This window comes from Lynx canadensis, chromosome D1 (assembly GCF_007474595.2).
Source record: "Lynx canadensis isolate LIC74 chromosome D1, mLynCan4.pri.v2, whole genome shotgun sequence".
Taxonomy (NCBI): Eukaryota; Metazoa; Chordata; class Mammalia; order Carnivora; family Felidae; genus Lynx; species Lynx canadensis.
Window position 1 is genome coordinate 103,911,542 of NC_044312.2, and position 19,805 is coordinate 103,931,346.

The 19,805-nt window shown below is 43.1% G+C and overlaps 1 protein-coding gene across 3 annotated transcripts; it reads left to right on the forward strand.

Moving 5' to 3' along the window:
• Positions 1–6,922: 6,922 nt before the first annotated feature.
• Positions 6,923–18,352, forward strand: FAM111A (family with sequence similarity 111 member A). 3 transcript variants are annotated; one of them, XM_030332671.1, is made up of 7 exons: positions 6,923–7,439; positions 8,302–8,448; positions 8,826–9,180; positions 10,118–10,141; positions 11,530–11,619; positions 12,136–12,290; positions 14,637–18,352. In XM_030332671.1, the coding sequence occupies exons 6-7, from the start codon at positions 12,210–12,212 to the stop codon at positions 16,365–16,367; spliced, it is 1,812 nt and encodes a 603-aa protein (XP_030188531.1). In that variant the 5' UTR covers positions 6,923–7,439; positions 8,302–8,448; positions 8,826–9,180; positions 10,118–10,141; positions 11,530–11,619; positions 12,136–12,209; the 3' UTR covers positions 16,368–18,352. The 3 variants fall into 3 exon arrangements, with proteins under 3 accessions (XP_030188531.1, XP_030188529.1, XP_030188530.1); XM_030332669.1 differs by lacking the exon at positions 8,826–9,180; XM_030332670.1 differs by lacking the exon at positions 8,826–9,180 and having other exon boundaries at positions 11,533–11,619.
• Positions 18,353–19,805: the final 1,453 nt, after the last annotated feature.

Sequence of the window (19,805 nt, forward strand, 5' to 3'; positions counted from 1 at the left end):
CCTCCTCAAAATGAGGTGATAAAAATTGTGCCCATTTCGCAGAGGTGTTGTGATGATTTAACATTTGTAAAGTGCGTAGAACACTTTGCCAGGCCCAGAGTGTGCGATGTTTGTTAATTAACAATCGGCTTTAAAGATCATCTAAGCCAGAGTCTTTCACCAGGGTGATTTTGTAAAGAGGCAGCTGACTGAGTCCACTCGCTCCGGATCTGATGAGCCATAACATATTGGGCTGGCTCCAAGAATCTGCATTTTTAAAAGACTGCCCCAAATATTTCTTCTAGACACTAAAGTTGGGGGATCACTCATCTGGGCCAACCTCTTTGACTTGCAAATGAATGAACTGAGAAGTGCCCAGAGTCTCTGCAGAGCCCTAAAAGGCTGTAAGGCCCTAAGACTAAAAATATCCTACCATACAGCCCTCTTTCCGTCCAACTGGTTACGTGGCCCCTAGCAAATTTACTGTTTCTAAGCTGTGAAATGGGGGCAAAGTCACACCCACTGCCAAAAAGGGGGATGTGAGGATTAAATAAGACCCAGGTGCGCCAAGCACAACCCTAACGGGTGACAAGTGATAAATGAACGTGAGAGTTCCACCCTACCCCACCCGATTTTATGAGGTGCAAAGGACGGTCCCAGCCAGGATGCCCCAAGGATGGACGTTGCCTTACCACCTTCCCCAGTACCTCCTCCTGTGACTGGCACGTCCAAGACGTGCTGTTGGGGCTCAGTCCAGCCCAGCCAGGTCGGGAGCTGCTGGTACGGCAGGAGAGACCTGCACGGGGTCTCTACACCGCTCCGTAGGAGGAGGGGCAGAAGCCACTCCAGCCCGCGCGTCCCTGCGCGTCGCCGCGCCAGGACTGTGCCGCGCGCGGCGCCGATATCCCTCTTCCTGGAGAGAGGAAGAACCCTGCGTGCAGGTACCTCCTCCTGGTGTCTCTGCCATCGGGCGGTGCAGGCACCCTCCTAAAAGTCTAAGCAGAGGCTCCTGATGAGAGTGTTACCTCCTGGTCTCGGGCGGATCCGGAGTTTCCGTGATCTGGCTCTGACTTTAGGAATCCCGGTCGCTCAACATTTAGGACCTCAAGATGAAATGAATATCACTTCGTCCTGCTGGTGGAAGAGTAATTTGGTACATCCTTTCTGTATAGTAATTTGGCAGTATTCCCCCAAACGTAGAAATCATGTGCAACTTTTGACCTAGTGCACACGGCCTTCTAGACAGGCATACAGCAAAGAGTAACATGATGGCAATAAAAGAAGTAACAAAGACAGCGACTATCGTTTACGGAGCATTTGTGCCTGGTGTGTTTGGACAGCCATTACATGCGCTGCCTCGCTGAAGCCTGGCCACTTCACGAGGCAGTACTAGCAGGATGGCAGAAACCAAAGAAAGACCCAGTGACACCCAAGGCCAAGCTCAGCAAGTTTTGGTTCTGCACACGTTCTGCTGTCTAAAGCAAATCAGGGGGCTAAGCCTGACATTAATGAGATGGGAGGGACTGCAAAGTCACAGGGCGAAAGGTGTGTATACAGGGAAGGGCGAAGATTTGACAACAATTTCTCACACCCCGCACATCTGGTTCTTCCAGTTCTCCAAGGACTTTTCAAAATAGTTAGAATAGAATCAGGGCTCCCCTAATTCCCAGAAAATCAAAATAAATGTTTTCCAAGGCAAAATTACATAAAGCTTTACAAAACTTTAAACAGCAAACACGTATAGTGTGTCCTGGAGAAGTACCGTGCTTAGTTAGAACTATATTGTATTGAACTGCTCTTAGGGCACCTGGGTGGCTCAGTTCATTAAGTGGCCAGCCGACTCTTACTTTTGGCTCAGGTCATGATCTCATGGGTTTGTGGGTTTGTGAGTTTGAGCCCGGTGTTAGGCTCTGCACTGATAGCAAGAAGCCTGTTTGGGATTCTCTCCTCTCTCTCCGCTGCCCCTCCCTCTCTCTCAAAATTAAATAAACATAAAAAATAAATAAACTGCTCGGAGTCCATGAATGTGAGCAATGTATTCGTTCAACTCTGTATCCCTAACAGCCAGTACAATATCTGGAAGCAGGAAATCTACATTTAAAATTTTTTTTTAATTTTTAGATTTATATCCGAATTAACTAGCATATATGGTGCAACAATGATTTCAGGAGTAGATTCCTTAGTGCCCCTTACCCATTTAGCCCATCCCCCCTCCCACAACCCCTCCAGCAACCCTCAGCTTGTTCTCCATATTTATGAGTCTCTTCTGTTTTGTCCCCCTCCCTGTTTTTATATTCTTTTTGTTGCCCTTCCCTTATGTTCATCTGTTTTGTCTCTTAAAGTCCTCATATGAGTGAAGTCATATGATTTTTGTCTTTCTCTAATTTCGCTTAGCATAATACCCTCCGGTTCCATCCACATATTTGCAAATGGCAAGATTTCATTCTTCTTGATTGCTGAGTAATACTCCATTGTATAGGTATCCCACATCTTCTTTATCCATTCATCCATCGATGGGCATTTGAGCTCTTTCCATACTTTGGCTATTGTTGATAGTGCTGCTATAAACATGGGGGTGCATGTGTCCCTTCGAAACAGCACACCTGTATCCCGTGGATAAATGCCTAGTAGTGCAATTGCTGGGTCATAGGGTAGTTCTATTTTTAGTTTTTTGAGGAACCTCCATACTGTTTTCCAGGGTGGCTGCACCAGCTTGCATTCCCATCTACATGTGTTTTAAATGAATGAAACCATGTTGGAAATTATATTACGTGTGTACCTTTTCCTTCTTCCCAATTTGAGGGCAGGACTCTTCTCAACATTTCACCCTTTATAGAATCCAGAATTGGGTCTTATAACTTGTAACTGGAAATTTATGTGTTGAAGAAAGGCTTGCATAAATGAAAAAATACACAGGAAGAGGTGAGCCGCTGTGCCCTTGGCCTTTAAATACTAAAGGCAACCATAGTTCAACAGGAAGAGTTTAGCCTTAGTTTCAAATCCTTACAAGAATGTTTCTGGGCAGGGGCGCCTGGGTGGCGCAGTCGGTTAAGCGTCCGACTTCAGCCAGGTCACGATCTCGCGGTCCGTGAGTTCGAGCCCCGCGTCGGGCTCTGGGCTGATGGCTCAGAGCCTGGAGCCTGTTTCCAATTCTGTGTCTCCCTCTCTCTCTGCCCCTCCCCCATTCATGCTTTGTCTCTCTGTGTCCCAAAAATAAAAATGTTGAAAAAAAATTAAAAAAAAAAAAAAAAAAGAATGTTTCTGGGCAAATACTTGCTAAACATTTGATTTGTGAATCCAGGAAGATGACCACATCTTCCGTACAGGGTTAATTGAAACAAGCAAATGCATGTGTCAGGCAGAGAGTAGGAGCTCAGACCAGTCGCCCAGCAGATTTTGTTTGCCTGTACACCCTCTTGACTCCTTCCATGGGCAGACATAAGTGTAGCCCATCAGCCAAAGCAAACAGCCTGGCTGACCTTTGCCAAGGAATCCCACAACCCTCTCTCAGTTTACAAATTACTACAAAAGTAATTACAACAAAATTGTATACACCACCAACAATTTATTTTTAACTTGATCACATATCTTGGATTATTGAAACAGGTATTTATTTACAGTGCCTTCAATAAAAAAGAATGAGTTAGGGCAACAAACAAAAAAAACTTGTATCAACTAGGACGAACCTGGAATTTTTGTTTATTTACTTTTTTGGTTTTTGTTTGTGTTTTGTGGAGCAGCCAAGGCTTTTAAAATAAATCCTGAGGGAAAAATGGAAAACAAGGCAACTTCATGTATGATATAATCTTTTCCTACAAGAAGACCTTGCCAAAAAAAAATTAATAACCAAAACTGCAGATGAAGTTATACTTTTACAGGTTTTATGTAATACCTTAATAGGAACATTATCTAATTAAGATTTTCTAGTAAGGATTCAAGAGTTGCTGTAAACATTCTCCAAACAGATCAGTTATTACAGCATAATGATACCCATGCATATTATTGTTGTATCTATTCATATCTGTTTCCCATAATAAAATTAGAATATATGAGCTATTTATTAAAATTAATGTTTATAGGGGCGCCTGGGTGGCTCAGTCGGTTAAGCGGCCGACTTCGGCTCAGGTCATGATCTCGCGGTCCGTGAGTTCGAGCCCCGTGTCGGGCTCTGTGCTGACAGCTCAGGGCCTGGAGCCTGTTTCAGATTCTGTGTCTCCCTCTCTCTGACCCTCCCCCGTTCATGCTCGGTCTCTCTCTGTCTCAAAAATAAATAAACGTTAAAAAAAAATAAAAAAAATAAATAAAATTAATGTTTATAGACCACAGTACCATACAAACCTATGAAAAGCCACAATAGAGTTATTTTTACATGTTTCCAAAAAGTCAGAGTAGTATAAGCTTTGAATATAATAACAGGGTTAATTTCTGTAGCAGAATAAACACACCCAGGAATTAACCATAAAAATGATGCTGTGTTAAGTCCATTTGCTCTTAACTATCTAGCCGCATATAAGAAAGAGGCAAGAAATAAAATGGTGTTTATGTTTATGGAAGAAAACTCATTGCATTCTGTTACCTTTATAGTTGACCTCACATGTAAAAATTAGTTCCTTCCCATCAAGGAGAAAGGTCCTTCCCCCACCCCCAAACTATGTACTGACTACAAGTTAATTATGGAAGAAAAAACTCTTTGGGGCTAGTGATGGGAAAGAGTTGTCCTCTGTACCTATAATATAGGAATTAAGAAATAGCCTGTTTGATTAAGCACTGACAAGGAATACAGCTATTTTTCTTTCTTTCTTTTTTTCTTTTTTTAGTTTTCTGGTAATTCTAAGAACTCTGGTCTTTAGCAGACAAAAGAAAAAAAAAGAGGACGCTTTCATAAATAAGTTTAATGGTCAAATAGCTTTTTAAAAATTTTTTTGGTTTCTAGTCTTGACAATGTGAATTTTATTTGGTTTAGTGCTTACTCGCTCTATTTTGTAACTTTGAAAGTACAACTTCATTTTTTTCTGAAATTGGAAGAAAAAAATACAGTAACCAAAAGATGTAGGGATTATGAAGGGGAAAAAATGTAATCTTTCATCCAAAAAATGTTTATTTTCCTATTACCTTAAGGCAAAATATATTTTATTGCAAATATATCTAAGGTTTAGGAAATATTTGTGATTTAATGCCCTTTCCCCAAGAAGCCAACACATAACTTACCAAGCCAGAAATGTTTTAAAAATACTGTTGGGGCGCCTGGGTGGCGCAGTCGGTTAAGCGTCCGACTTCGGCCAGGTCACGATCTCGCGGTCCGTGAGTTCGAGCCCCGCGTCAGGCTCTGGGCTGATGGCTCGGAGCCTGGAGCCTGTTTCCGATTCTGTGTCTCCCTTTCTCTCTGCCCCTCCCCTGTTCATGCTCTGTCTCTCTCTGTCCCCCCAAAAAAAAAAAAAAAAAAAGTTGAAAAAATAAAAATACTGTTAAAACTATACAAAATAATAGAAATATTTAAGAAAAAAGTGACAGATATCTTGCCACATAGTAGGTATAGTTTCACAGATATTGCACAGATAGGAACATATTTTATATTTCAACTTTTCACTATCTTCTTGTGCACTAATATTTCATAGAAACAAAATGTTGAATTCTTAACATCCATGTTTTAGAAAGTGTTGTTAAGCCTGTTGCCTACTAAGTCACTACTTTGTTTCAACACTGAAATGTACAAAAGGCAAAAAATGGAAGGAGGGAAGGAAAGAGAAAAAGACCCAGAAAATGATTCACATCTACATAAATACATTCTCAGTGGACTGTCTAGATTTTTCTGTCGTTATAGGTTTTCTTACTCAATAGTATCTGCACATACAGTGGCTTCAATAATACCAAAAAAAAAACAACATCACTCTTCTTCATAGTTCAGATCCCTTTCTTAGTTTCCAGACAATATCTCAAAAGCCCATCAAATGCTAACGGTCAGCTGGAATAATGGACCAGGAGGTTGCTGGTCAATGTTGGTAAGTCACCAGGATAGCTCTCCAAAACTGGATAGATCCGGTTGGGCAATTTCAACTCCGTATTTTTATCACCTCTTGTCACTGAAGTTTTTACCTCTTCAGAATCTACAATGAATTAAAAAAAAAAAAAAAAAAAAAGGATCGGCCAAAGTTAATTCTTTGGTGATCACTGCATGCATTACTCTCAGGAGCATAGAAACTTGTAATGAGTCAGAGGAGATATTTAGTGGTGAAACTTTCGTACAATCTGGGTTTTCTGTTTCTTTTTGGCTTTTAAAAAGCTACTCCAACGAAACCCCAGAGAACCCACAGAAGAGGAAGCAGTAACTGAAGCTACGTTGGGTGCACTGTATGCACATTAAATCCAGTTCCCCCAAATTATCACATATATTGTTGTTACTAACACACTTGTCAACCCTATCCTTCTGCGCACATCATCTATTCCTCTGTCAATTGCAGAAAAGTTGTCACGGTTGTAACCGTGGTTCATTTTCAAATACAGCACGGAATACGTGCACATCTGCTCTTGATGGTAGATCCGTAAACAGCAGGCTGTCTACAAGCCCTACCCTACTGAAGCTGTCAGCTCTGAGATTCATATTCCCAAAGTCCATACCGTTTTCTTCATCAAGATTGTAAACTCCTGCATATATAGATGGATGGACGTTTAGAGAATCGATTTACGACAAAGTCGTTCACTCCAACTCCATTCGCAGCTTCTTCCTGACTGTCATAGTCTTGGGACCTGTCCCGTCTGCTGGGAATGCCAGAGCCGCCCAAGTCCCCCGCCTCTTCACCCACCAGCAGCTAGTCCAGCGCGCTGGAGCTTGTGACAAGCTGCAGAACCCTGGCTAGTGCCTCCGCCTCCACCCGCAACAGGATATGCAGGAGGGGACAGCTGTGAATCCGGAAGCCGCGTTTCCACCCACCCACTTCCACTGCGGGTTCCCTCGCACAGGCCTGGGGCCCCCTCAGTGGCTCGCGCCCAGTGTCCTGCCTCCCGCCCCGCGCCCTCTTAAGCCCCTCCTCCCCTCCCCAGGGAGTGTCTCGAGGATTTGGGGCTAGGGAAAGGAGGGGGATGAAGCCGGCAGCGAGGCAGATCTAGCTCACCGCGACTAGGAACGCTTAGGGAGGGAGGGTGCGCAGACTCCCGCGCCTCAGACCCCTGCCGGGCTTGCGGACGCTCATTGGCCGCGCATCGTTCACACACTTTCGCGCCCTCCACGGGGAGGCTAGAGCGCGACCAATAGGCTTCCGCAGTAAGAGAGCTGCTGCCCAATGAGACCAAAGGGACTCGGGACCTCTCGTTCATTGGCCAGAAGGGCAGAGACCACTTGCCCAGAGACCATTTTTGCCCCGAAGGCGGAATTCCTGGCTGGAGGCAAAGATCACCCCAAAGTCGCAAGTTCCTGTGAGTGACTGGTGACTGACGGCGGAATTTGGGACGAACTCTTTTATTCGGTGAGTCACCCCTTTGGTCATGGAGCTGATTTAGAGGTTTGAGAAAATTCACTGACAGGGACACGATACAGAAAAATTTCAGGCTGGGAGAGATGGGGCATAAAAAACCCATACGGCTGGATAGTATCATATCCTGAAAGGACTGAGGTTTGTCCCTGGAAACTTAAAAAAAAAAAAAAAAAAAAAAGATGTGCATTTCTTCTGCAGTGCCCAAGGGGAGAGCATGTTCTAATTTTAAAAACTGATGTGTTTTATAAGACCCAACGTTAACGTTATGAAAATGTTTTCTAATAAGTTCAGCCTCTCCGTGTCTGAATTCTGTGTGTAACAAACCATGTCAAATGTGTTTTCCTGAGTGAGCTGAGCTGCTTTCCAGGGTAAAATAAGTGACACGTGGTGATTATGTTCTCCATCGTGTTCATCATTAAGAGCACTGAAGCCTCTACATTCACATAGCTTGCCAACTACATTAATATGATTTATCTACTGTTTTCATCAAAATAAATTTACTCTCCCAGCAAAGTTTTGCCCAGGGACATGAAAGTTGCAAATATCTTTATTGTTTATTCCAGGAACTTCCTCAAAGACCCAAGCACTCTTCAGTTGAAATCATCAAAGTACAGTTGGCATCCCAAACCTTGAAAATCCTTGCCTTGTTACCCACCAATTCTAAACTGTCACCCAGTGCTTACTCTATCCTAACCAATTCCCCACATTAAAGACCTGATTTAAACCAGACGTCAAAATCTCAATAAATAGCCCAACCTTGCTCTCCTCCTTCTGAAATGCTACCAAAGTTCTGTGAAGCTATTTCTTCCCAAAACCTCAAGAAGCAGTAAGCTTAGCTTTGTCTTATCAACAGGTAGTTCTGCTGAGATTTCTGGGAGCCAGCATTTGACATCCTTGGAAGCCCCAGCAAACACCTAGTCAGTTTCTGCTGCCACAACTCCGGATCCGTGTAGTCCTGAGGTCCCATTAACTTTCTCTCCAGTGCTCTCTGAACTCAAAGGTGAGAACAGCGGATCTTGCCTGAGGTTCAGCCCCAGCTTGCTTTTTGTTGAAGGTCCCCCAAGGGCTGAGTTTATTTTGTCCCTGGGAGTAAAGAAATCTTTTAAGGAATCCTCGTGTTTATCTGGCCTAAACTTTAGAAGGTCTACGCTTGAAAATCCGCCTTATTAACAATACAGTTGGTCTCTACCGCCATCAGTTGTGGCTGTACTTGTGTCAGAGAAAAGTTCATAGGGAAGAGAATAGGCGCTGACTCCCCTAAGTCTGGCCCCTCCACTGGCAGTGGGGATGAAGTTCGGAAGGTTTCGTTACAGGCTGGAGGGACTGACACAAACACGCTTTCTAATAGTTTATTCTGGGGGCCCCCACCCCCAACAGCCAGGCCCGTTTCCGGGGTGTCCAAAGAAGCGAAGACGCAGAGACGGCGGTGGAGAGAGGTGGGTGCAGGCAGAGGCAGAGGCTGTTAGAAGCCGGGCGGACATAAAAGAGGAAAGAACCCAGCAGTGGGCGGAGCAGCGGGTCGCGAAAGGCGGGAAAAGTTCTAGAACCTCAGCCCTGCCTCCCGCGGGTAGAGCCCGCCGAGCTATCCCTGGCGCCCCTCCCCGGCGGTCTTCCAGCCGAAGCTCCTAGGCCTTGGTTTCCTCCAATAAGCACCGATCACGGAAGGGCGCTGGATTCGAGTGCCGAAGGCCTGCGGAGGCGCAGGAGGGCGGAAGCGCACGCGCGCCTGCAGGTCTGGGCAGGACACAGCCACCCACGCGCGGAGCGCGGGAGGAGGCTTTTATTTCCGTGGCGGCTGCTGATCACTCCCTGTGCGGGAGGGGGCGGGGAGCGGGGTGGTGGCCTAGGGTCCACCGAGACCCGATCGATCCTCTTCTTGTCTGGCTCAGATCAGTGCACTTGCTCCAGGGTAAAGGGGGAGGGGGGAGGAGGAGTTCGTGAAGGAGACAGAGGAGATGGGGAGGGGAGGAAGCTGGAGGAGAGGGGAGGAAGATGGGGCGAGCGAGGGAGAGCGAAAGAGAGAGACGAGTGCGGGAAGAATTCCAAGAGAGAGGCTCTGGGTGGGCAGGAGATGTCCCTGTCTTTCTTAATCACCTTACTGGAGGACATTGGGCAAGTCGTTCAGGTCAGCAGAGCCTTCTCCAACTCTAAGACCGGGCTGGAGTATGAGAGCTAGCTAACGACACTTCGCATTTGCTGTAATATGGTTCCAGCTGGATACTGGAAATGATGTTGGGGGCAGGAGGTGGATATTGGGGTGTTTTCTTAACCTCTTTTTCCACTGTGAATGCTCCAGTTCACCCCCGTATAGTTCAAAAGTCACGTTTCTTTCTGTCCACTTTATATGTATACATATATATATATACATATATATACATACATATATATATACATATATATACATACATATATATATACATATATATATATATACACACGCACACATATGTATATATATATATATATATATATTTTTTCTTTTGGTTCATATGTAATAATCACTGCTAAATCACCTGGGTCCTGTCTCAAAGTCCGCCAGTTGGGGTCATCCTCAACAGCACACTGAACCCCCAGATTCTCTTAACTATTGGGCAGTAAGTTCTTGCCTTCAAGGATCTTACAACATAGCCCCACTGCTCCATGATATGTATCTGTTTCTGTTTCCCCAGGTTCTCTGCAGTTTAAGAATTGTGGTAAGTATATTGATATTGATAATAGTGATAGTAGTAATATTTACTGGGCAGCCTGTTATGTTCCAGGAACTGTTCTAAAGGCTTTATATGAATTGTATTTTTTAATCTCCACAAGCAGAGGGACAGATTCCACCACTCCTCCCGTCTTAGAGATGTGGACGAGGAGATAGTGCTTAATTAGTCTGCCCAAGGTCATGCAGCTAGTAAGTGGTAACCAGATATTTGAATCCAGGTGGTCTTATAAAAACTAACGTTGATGCAGCAACTTCATATTCTTTACCTCATTTAGAATTATGGCCTCGTTTTACAAATAGGAGAGTTAGGCTCAGAGACGCTAGAGTTTCCTGGGTAGCTCATTACCAGTAAAGAATGAAGCCCAGGCTCCTGCTCCACAGTGAAATGGGTAAGGGCACAGTCTCTGAGAACTTCCACTTGACAAGAAACAGACAGGCTAGAGCATAAGTTAAACAAGGAGAAGGAACCCAGCTGAGCTGGCAGCACAGAGCCTGATGCTGGGCTGGAACCCACAAACCACAAGATCGTGACCTGAGCCGAAGTCGGACGTTTAACCAACTGAGCCACCCAGGCACCCTGGGTTTTATTTAAGTTTTTATTTTTAAGTAATCTCTACACCCAACATGGGGCTCGAACTTACGACCCCGAGATTGAGTTGCATGCTTTTCCGACTGAGCCGGCCAGGCACCCCAAGAGACACAATTAAAGACAGGCTTGTGTACCTCAGTTGGCTCTTGGTCTAAACAAATCAGTATTGTAATTATACAAGAAAAAGTTCTTCATTTGTAGAGCTGGAAAGAGATAATTAGGGATAAAATGTCACGATGTATCTAAGTGTAAAATAATCTAGTAAAATAAAAAGATGATGCAAATTTGGCAAAAAATGAACAATCACTAGGCATATGAGATCATGACCTGAGCCCAAATCAAGAGTCAGACGCTTGACTTGAGCCCAAATCAATCATTATACTATTCTCTTTTTTTGTTGTCGTTCCTATTTGAAATGTTCGTAATCAAAAGTATGCTGGAGCTTTGTAACCTTGAGTAAATAGTTTAGTCTCTCCGGATCTCAAGATTTTTATTCACAAAATAGAACTAAGAATGCCTATCTCACAGAGTTGGGAGAATTAAATGAGATCATTTATAAAGAGCTCTTAGGATAGGGCATAGCATATCATGTGCAGACTCCATTCCTTCATTGGATCTTTATAAATGTGTCTGTATTGAGAGCTCACCACGTGCCGGCATCATGGTACATGTTGGGATACTGAAAACAGAGGGCTTTTGCCCTCTATGGCTTTTCTTCTATTTACTACTAATGAAAATTGCACTGTTTTATTTACATTGTTCATTCTCTTCCGTGGGGTCATGAGAAGAAAGATAGAAGGAAAAATACCCCTTTAAACAAACAGACAAACAAAACCAACAGACGAGCAGCAACGAAACTTCCTGATTCTTCCCAGGTAAACTCTCATTCCAAGATTATTTTGTCTTTATGGTCCTTTTCCCATCCATTCCTCTGTAATTACACCATCCCTGTGCTACCCCCACCTTAAGTGGGGGCCAGATTTTGACATCAGTGGAACTAGAACATACTTCTGCATTCTCAAACTGCAGAACTACCCTTCTGTGAGGCATTTATACCTACGTTTGAATTGCATCTCTGCCACGTAGCTCTGGCCTTGAGGGTCACCTGCCTGATCTGAGTTATACGTTCCTCATCTGCAAAAAGCAAATATACCTGCTTTGCACGGTATCTGGGGGGATTGGCAATTAGAGATAATTTTTGTAAAGTATTTAGTGTGGTATCTAACGTGCGGTGCTCTATAGAAGGGACCTTGTATTGTTGAGGTGATTATAGTCATTGGTAAAGGGTCTGGTGCTAGGTTAACGTCTTTGAAGAGAGGGTGCTAGAGCCCACAGGGGAAGCGTGGGATGTGGGGTCCCTGTTAACATTATCCTCTATACAATGAACACAGCTCTGAAGACACAGCTCTTGAACCTTTGGGAAACTAGTGTTTTGGCTGAACTGTCGATTCATCTTTAAGCCACCATGAGCCCTACAAAGCGCAGATCACAGAGGATCGCATTTGATGAAAAGCGTAATATGAAAATTGATTACTATTTTCATCAGGTATGTTTGTAAATACTATTTATGGAATATACCGATACGAGACACAGCTCTCCTTGACACTGGGTGCCATAGTTCTCTCTTCCAAGAAATTACCTCATGGTAGGTTGAGGATATTAAGTTAAAATCTTTCTTGGGGCACCTGGGTGGCTCAGTCGGTTAAGCATCTGACTTCAGCTCAGGTCATGATATGGTTTGTGGGTTCGAGCCCCGTGTCCAGCTCTGTGCTGACAGCTCAGAGCCTGGAGCCTGCTTCGGATTCTGTGTCTCCTTCTCTCTCTCTGCCCCTGCCCTGCTCGTACTCTGTCTCTCTCTCTCTCTCTCTCTCTCTCAAAAGTAAATAAAACATTAAAAAATTTTTTTAAAATCTTTCTTATCCATTTGTTCTATTTTATAGTTTTAGTATAGTTTTTTAAATTTTATTTATTTATTTTGAGAGAGAGTGAGTGAGGGAGGGACAGAGAGGTAAAGAGAGAGAATCCCAAGCTGGTTGTGCACCATTAGCCTGGAGCCTAATGTGGGGCTCAAACTCATGAACCCTGAGATCATGACCTGAGCCCAAATCAAGAGTCAGACGCTTGACTTGAGCCCAAATCAAGAGTCAAATGCTCAACCTATTAAGCCACCCAGGCACCCCAGTTTTAATATAAATCTTGGCCATATCAAAGCAGCCTTTGGTAAAAACTATTGTAACACTTCCTGAACAACAACAACAAAAAGTACAATATCATGTATTATAGTCAACTATGGAATAAAAACATTAACACCATTTCATAGCATGAAGCTATATGCTATCCCAAATATGGCTCATGTATTTGATCACAACAATAACCTACATTTGTATTGTGCTTTCTGGTCTACAAAACAAATTTTAAAATAATGATCCTCCAGGCACCTGGGTGGCTCAGTTGAGCATCTCACTCGTGATTTCAGCTTAGGTCATGAACTCACAGTCATGAGTTCAAGCCCTGCATCGGGCTCCGTGCTAGGCCTGGAGCCTGCTTGAGATTCTTTCTCTCTCTCCCTTGCTCGCATGGTCTCTCTCTCAAAAAAAAAAAAAAAAAAAAGTAAAACATAATAATGCGTATCATAACCTTGTTAGGGAGGGAGGGAGGATTTTATTATGTTTATGGGGAGAGAGAAATGACTTCTTGCTTGAGACAGAAGTGGGGTGAAGACTTGGACTTACATTTATTGACATTAAGTCAGGGCTCTTTCTAATAACAGGGCTCTGTGATCATATCAAACCATCATATTCTATCCTGAGTCTGAAATGCTCCTTGAAATTATCAAGAAGAAGGCTGAGAATTTTGAGAATTTGGGGATGCAACATAAAAGCTTTCATTTGTTTTCTTTTCTCCTGGTTGTAGCTAGAATATCCAAATATCTAGGGAAGCCAAGACAAGCCTAGTTATGTTTCTTTTGGTTCTACTTCATGACAGAGTGAGCTAATAGCCACATACTACCCAGTTCCCTTTCTTAAATTCTTTATTTTATTTATTTATTTTTTAAATGTTTCTTTTTGAGAGAGAAAGAGAGAGAGTGTGAGCTAGAGAGGGGCAGAGAGAGGGGGACAGAGGATCTGAAGCAGACTCAGTGCTGACAGCAGAATCCAGCGCAGGACTCGAATTCATGACCTGTGAAACCATGACTTGAGCCAAAGTTGGACACTTAACTGAGCCACCCAAATGCCCCTCGTTTTTATATTTTTAAAAAAATTTTTAAGTAGGTTCCACACCAACGCACAGCTCGACCTCAAAACTGTGAGATCAAGACCTGAGCTGAGATCAAGAGTCGGACACTTCACCAACTGAGCCACCCAGGCACCCCATTGTTCCCTCTTTGAAAATGTCTGTATCTGCCCAGGAATCTTTGGAAATCCATTACACCGTCCCCATAGGGTGTGTGACAAGGATGTTTCCGACAGGATGGGGCTGAAGAGATGGTCTTTGAGAGTTTGTATGTTATGTGCAGAGTAAAGTTATATTACCTTATGTTCCTTTTTTTTTTTTTTTTTTTTTTTCCTGATCCAGAATATTAGCAGCATCACGAAAGGAAAATAAAAGTTAACACATTAATGTGCTGGTCATTGTGTTAGGTATTGTCACACATGACATTACATTGAATCTTTACAACAATCCTGCCATTGTCATTCCCATTATCAGCAAGTGGCATTGCTGCCATATAAACTTGTGTCTGTTGACCCCTAGGCCCCGATGCATAGAACACGTATCATTTAGATACAGAAATCAAATGCTCTTAATTTTTCATTAAATTTCTGCTATTTGATTAACCCTCCTTGTGTAAGGTTGTAATCGGAGTTTTAAAATATTTCACATTTATTTTTAGGTCAATAAAGAACAAGAGAGTCATTCCAGTATTTCTCCAATGAAGAGGGGCTCTAAAAAAGGTCCAAAAGATATAACTAACATCCAGGCACTAGGACCCAAAGACCAGACTGTGCCCCCCAACAAGACAATTTACATTACCTTGGCTGTAAACCCCAGGAAACACAAGCTCACACAGAGTGAAGAGAAGAGCTTCTATGCGGCCCTCAACACTCTCAAGGCTGTCAAGGAGGAGATAGAAACTCAGCAGGGCAAAGAAATGCTGGCGGTTGGCAAAGAAGGAATTGAAGGGTACATAAATCTTGGAATGCCCCTCAGTTGTTTCCCCGAGAGCTGCCATGTACAAATCACATTTGTCCGAAGTAGAAGTAAGCAGAAAGAAGGGAACCAGGTATCTGGCCGGCATGAAAAGGCATCCGCTGACTGTGTCAAATTTTATATTCACGCAATCGGGAAGAGAAAGAAAAGGATCGTCAAACGCAGGCAGCTTCACAAAGAAGGGTGCAAACTCTGCGTCTATGCTTTCAGAGGAGAAACCATCAAGGATGCTCTGTGCAAGGATGGCAGGTTTCTCTCCTTTCTGGAGAAAGAGGATTGGAGGCTCATCAGAAACCTGGACTCCATTCTAGAAAGCACACAGAGCGTGGACGACCTGGAAGGCAAGCTCTTTGAGGTTGAGGTAGAGAAAGGAATGAGCTCCAGGGCAGTAGCCGCTCAAAAGTCGGAATCAGAGAAAGGAAACACCAGTGTGCTGAGAGAAGAAATTGTGGCTCAGTACCCCAGTTTGAAAAGAGAAAGCGAAAAAATCAGAGAAAACTTCAAGAAAGAAATGAAAAGTAAAAAGAGCAAAACCTCATTATTTAAATTACTTAAAGTAAAGTTTGGGAAAATGACGAGAAACTCCACCCCGATCAGAGTGCACAACTTTCTTTCTCTTGTCGGTAACTCAGTGGGGTACCTGTCATGGGACAACAATGGAAATAAGGGTTGTGCCACCTGCTATGTTTTCAAAGAGTTGTTCATTTTCACCTGTCGACACGTAGTAAGTGACTTTATGGGGGAAGGAATAGAGCCAAGTAAGTGGGCAGACGTGATTGGTCAATGCGCAAGGGTGACATTTCGTTATAACAGCTTCCCCGAGAAAGATGAGAACTGCTTTTTCCTTGAACCGTGGTTTGAGATATCTGATGCCACCCTTGATTATGCTGTTCTGAAACTGAAGGCAAACGGACAACAAGTACCTTTGGGACTCTATAGTAGAATTGCTCGTGCACCATCTACTGGGTTGATATACATCATTGGCCATCCAAATGGAGAGGAAAAGTCTAGTGATGCTTGTACAGTGATCTCTCAGGGTCAGCGAAAAAAGAAATATGAGGAATATCTTCAGGCTGGAAAGGGAGAGGGTTGCAGTTATGGGATGCAATACATCCATATGTGCACTCGAAAAACCTTCGAGGAAATAGCTCACAGCCCTGATGTGATTACCTATGACACGTCTTTTTACTTTGGGGCTTCTGGCTCCCCAGTGCTTGATTCAGAAGGTTCATTGGTGGCCATGCATACTGCTGGCTTCACTTGTGATAACGAAATTGGGTTATCATCTCATGTCATTGAATTTGGCTCTACTCTGGAATCCATCCTCCTTGATATTAAGGAAAAACACAGACAGTGGTATACAGAAGTATGCATAAGTCCGCAAGATGTAGAAATGGTGAGCGATGAGGATTGAGGATGGTGAGAATTAAGTTTGTTTACTAGCTTTAAGTTTGTTTAAGCTTTAACCACTTTTCTAAGCACGTGAAGACTAATCCTAACAGGTGGGCCATTATCCCTATTTTAAAGTCAAGTAACATGAACGACGATGAGATTATGACACTAACTCTAGTGTAACTGCTGTGGGGTTTTCCCCCCCATTTCTGTGTCTTCCTGTAAGTTCAGTTGCTTGAAGGAAGGACATTCAATTATGAGTGTTCATCTCATTATCCCCAGTGTCTGGAAGAGGCAAGTAAGTGCTTAGAAAACGTGTGGGTCCGTCAGTAGCACAACTTAGGGCTACTGTTAATCTTAAGTAAGGAACTAAATGCTTGATTGGAAATAATTTCAAACAAAATCTTTAGAATTTCCAAAATCCTCGTATTACTGAAACTCAGGATATATGTGTTCTGAAACTCACAGGGTAATATCCACTCTTTTTATAGGCTATTAGGGCAAAGAGACTATCTGAAAGATCATATTACTTTATTCGTATGCCCTTAGTTTTTACCTAATGACCTTTTTTGTTTTAGGATCGTTTGTGTGTTGCATTTAGTTTTTATGTCTCCTAAGGCTCCTTCCTTGTGGCTGTTGCAGGTTCTCAGGCTTTGACCAGTGACCTTGACAGTTAGTAAGAGTACTGGTCAGGTATTTTTGTGGGATGTCCTTCTATTGGAATTTGTCTGGTAATTAGGCTGTGGTTGTGGGGTTTGGAGAGTAAAACCAGTGGGGCAAAGTACTTTTTCACTATATTGTATCAAGGGTACATAGTATCCACCTGAGTTATGATTTGGTGTTGCCTTTGATACCCTGGCCAAGATAATGTTTATCAGGTTTCTCTACTGTAAATTTACTCCTTTCCCTTCCTTTCTATAATGTACTTTTTGGAAGGAAGTTTTATTCACAGCCCACACCGAAGGAGTGGGGCATCCTTCTTCTCTTCCTTATGTAAGGAACTCCTAGAGTCTCTACATAATTTATTCAGCATGGGAGATTTGCTTCTTCTTTCCTATTTATTGTACCAGTGTGGACTCATAGATACATGTTGAGTTATAATCCAAATTACTTTGTTGTATTTCTCAGATTGTTCCTGCTTTGGTCATTGGGAGCACTTTCATTTGGCTCTGGTGCCCTCTTTGACATATTCCCAAGAGTGTGTTGTGTTTGTTTCCTGGGTTTTCTAAGCACTTTCTTATGTTGTGGTCCTACGAGATGCTCTGGGCTCCTCTTGTGTATTACCTGACCCAGTCGCATCATCAGCCATTTCTCCTAGGAGCCTTTGGTTACTTTTATTGGAGAAGGTATTTGAAATCAAGATCTGGGCACTAGGTATGCTTTTGCGAGTGGGGTATTATTTCTTCTATGCCCGCTCAGCAGACAAAGCAAAGGAATATGTGTGTGTATATTAACTCCTGTATAGTCAGGCTCCCCAGCTTATTCTTGGTTTCACTTTCTGGGGCTTCAGTTACCTGGGGTCAACGGCAGTCAAGAAGCCAATGATCTTCCTTCTGACTTATCGCCAGAAGGTCAATGGTAGCCTAATGCTGCATCACAATGCCTATGCCATCCACCTCCCTTCGTCTCGTCACGTAGGCATTTTACATCATCATAACGCGAAGAGGGAAGAGTACAGTACAATAAGGCATTTTGAAAGATAGACAATATTTACATAGCTTTTATTATAGTACATTGTTATAATTATTCTATTTTATTATCAGTTATTGTTAATCTCTTACTGTGCCTAATTTATAAATTAAACTTTATCGTAGGTAGGTGTGTACAGGAAAAAGCGTATCTATATAGGGTTTGGTACCGTCCCCTAGGGGATCGTGGGATATATACCCTGCAGATGAGGGGTGGGAGGAACCACTGCATATATGCATATCTACAAACATTTCTTTAAAACAATTTTTTTTAATGTTTATTCATTTTTGAGAGAAAGAGACAGAGTATGAGTTGGGGAGGGACACAGAGAGAGAAGGAGACACAGAATCTGAAGCAGGCCCCAGGCTCTGAGTTGTCAGCACAGAGCCCAACGTGGGGCTCGAACTCATGCCCTGTGAGATCATGACCTGAGCCAAAGTCAGATGCTCAACCAACTGAGCCCCCAGGTGCCTTTCTACAAACATTTCTATATGTAACTGCCTGTATGTACGGTAAGTTAAACATTCTTACCGATGTCTCCAACTCCAGTACCACCTGGATCATTTTTGCCTCCTACCTTGGTCATCTATGAAGTCCTAGTCCAACAGTGAGAAACGTGGCTCCTACCATCCCCCACCTATTTACTTAATTGCTTAATTCAGTTTTCATGCATAGCGGTATCAGAGTTGTTCACCTGCAGCAGGACAGGAAAAAGTGAGTACAGTGTGTGTTTAGTCTTACAGACTCACTTCCAAAGTTCCTGGGGTCAGCACCTTTCCTGCCACGCCCTTCAGTGAGGTGTTTTTGTACATTTGTAGTGCAGTTAGATTCTCTTGTCAAAGTCTCCATTCTTTCATCTCTCAACCTAAGTGACTTTTAAAATTTGCATACATTAAGGTTCACTCTTCATGCTGTACGTTCTGTGGGTCTTAACAAGTGCATAATGTCATGTATCCAGCATTATGATATTATACGGAATCATTTTACCAGCCTAAAAGTCCCCTCTGCTTCAGCTGCTCAACCCTGCCACTCCCCTGAACCCTGGTGATCACTGATCCTTTTACTGTCTTTATAGGTTTGCCTTTGCCAGAATGGCACTTAAGTGGAATCAGATAGTATGTAGCCTTTTCAGCTTGACTTCTTGCACTGAACAATATTCCACTAAGGTTCCTCTGCATCTTTTCGTGGCTTGATAGCTCATTTATTTTTTTGCCACTGGATAATATTCTGTTCTATGGATATACCACAGGTTGTGTATTCATTCACCTTTTGAAAGATATCTTTTGCTTCAGTGTTTGGTGTATATGAATAAAGCTGCTGTAAGTATTTGTGTACAAAGTACAAAGTATTTGTGTGAACATAAGTTCTCAACTCCATTGGGTAAATACTTCAGAGTGTGATTACTGGACTGTATGGTAAAATTATGTTTAACTTTGTAAGTATCTGCCAAACTATCTTCCAATGTGGCCGGACCGTTTGGCATTCCCACCAGCAGTGAATGCAAGTTCACATCGCTTCACATCCTCACTAGCATTTTGTGTTATCAGTTTTTTTTTTAATTAAAAAAAAATTAGTGTTTATTTTTGAGAAAGAGAGAAAGAGACAGCAAGAGTGGGGGAGGGGCAGAGAGAGGAGACACAGAATCCCAAGCAGGCTCCAGGCTGCACAGAGCCCCACGCAGTGCTGGAACTCCCCAACCGTGAGATCATGAGATCGTTACCTGAGCCGAAGTTGGATGCCTAACCAACTGAGCTACCCAGGTGCCCCTGTT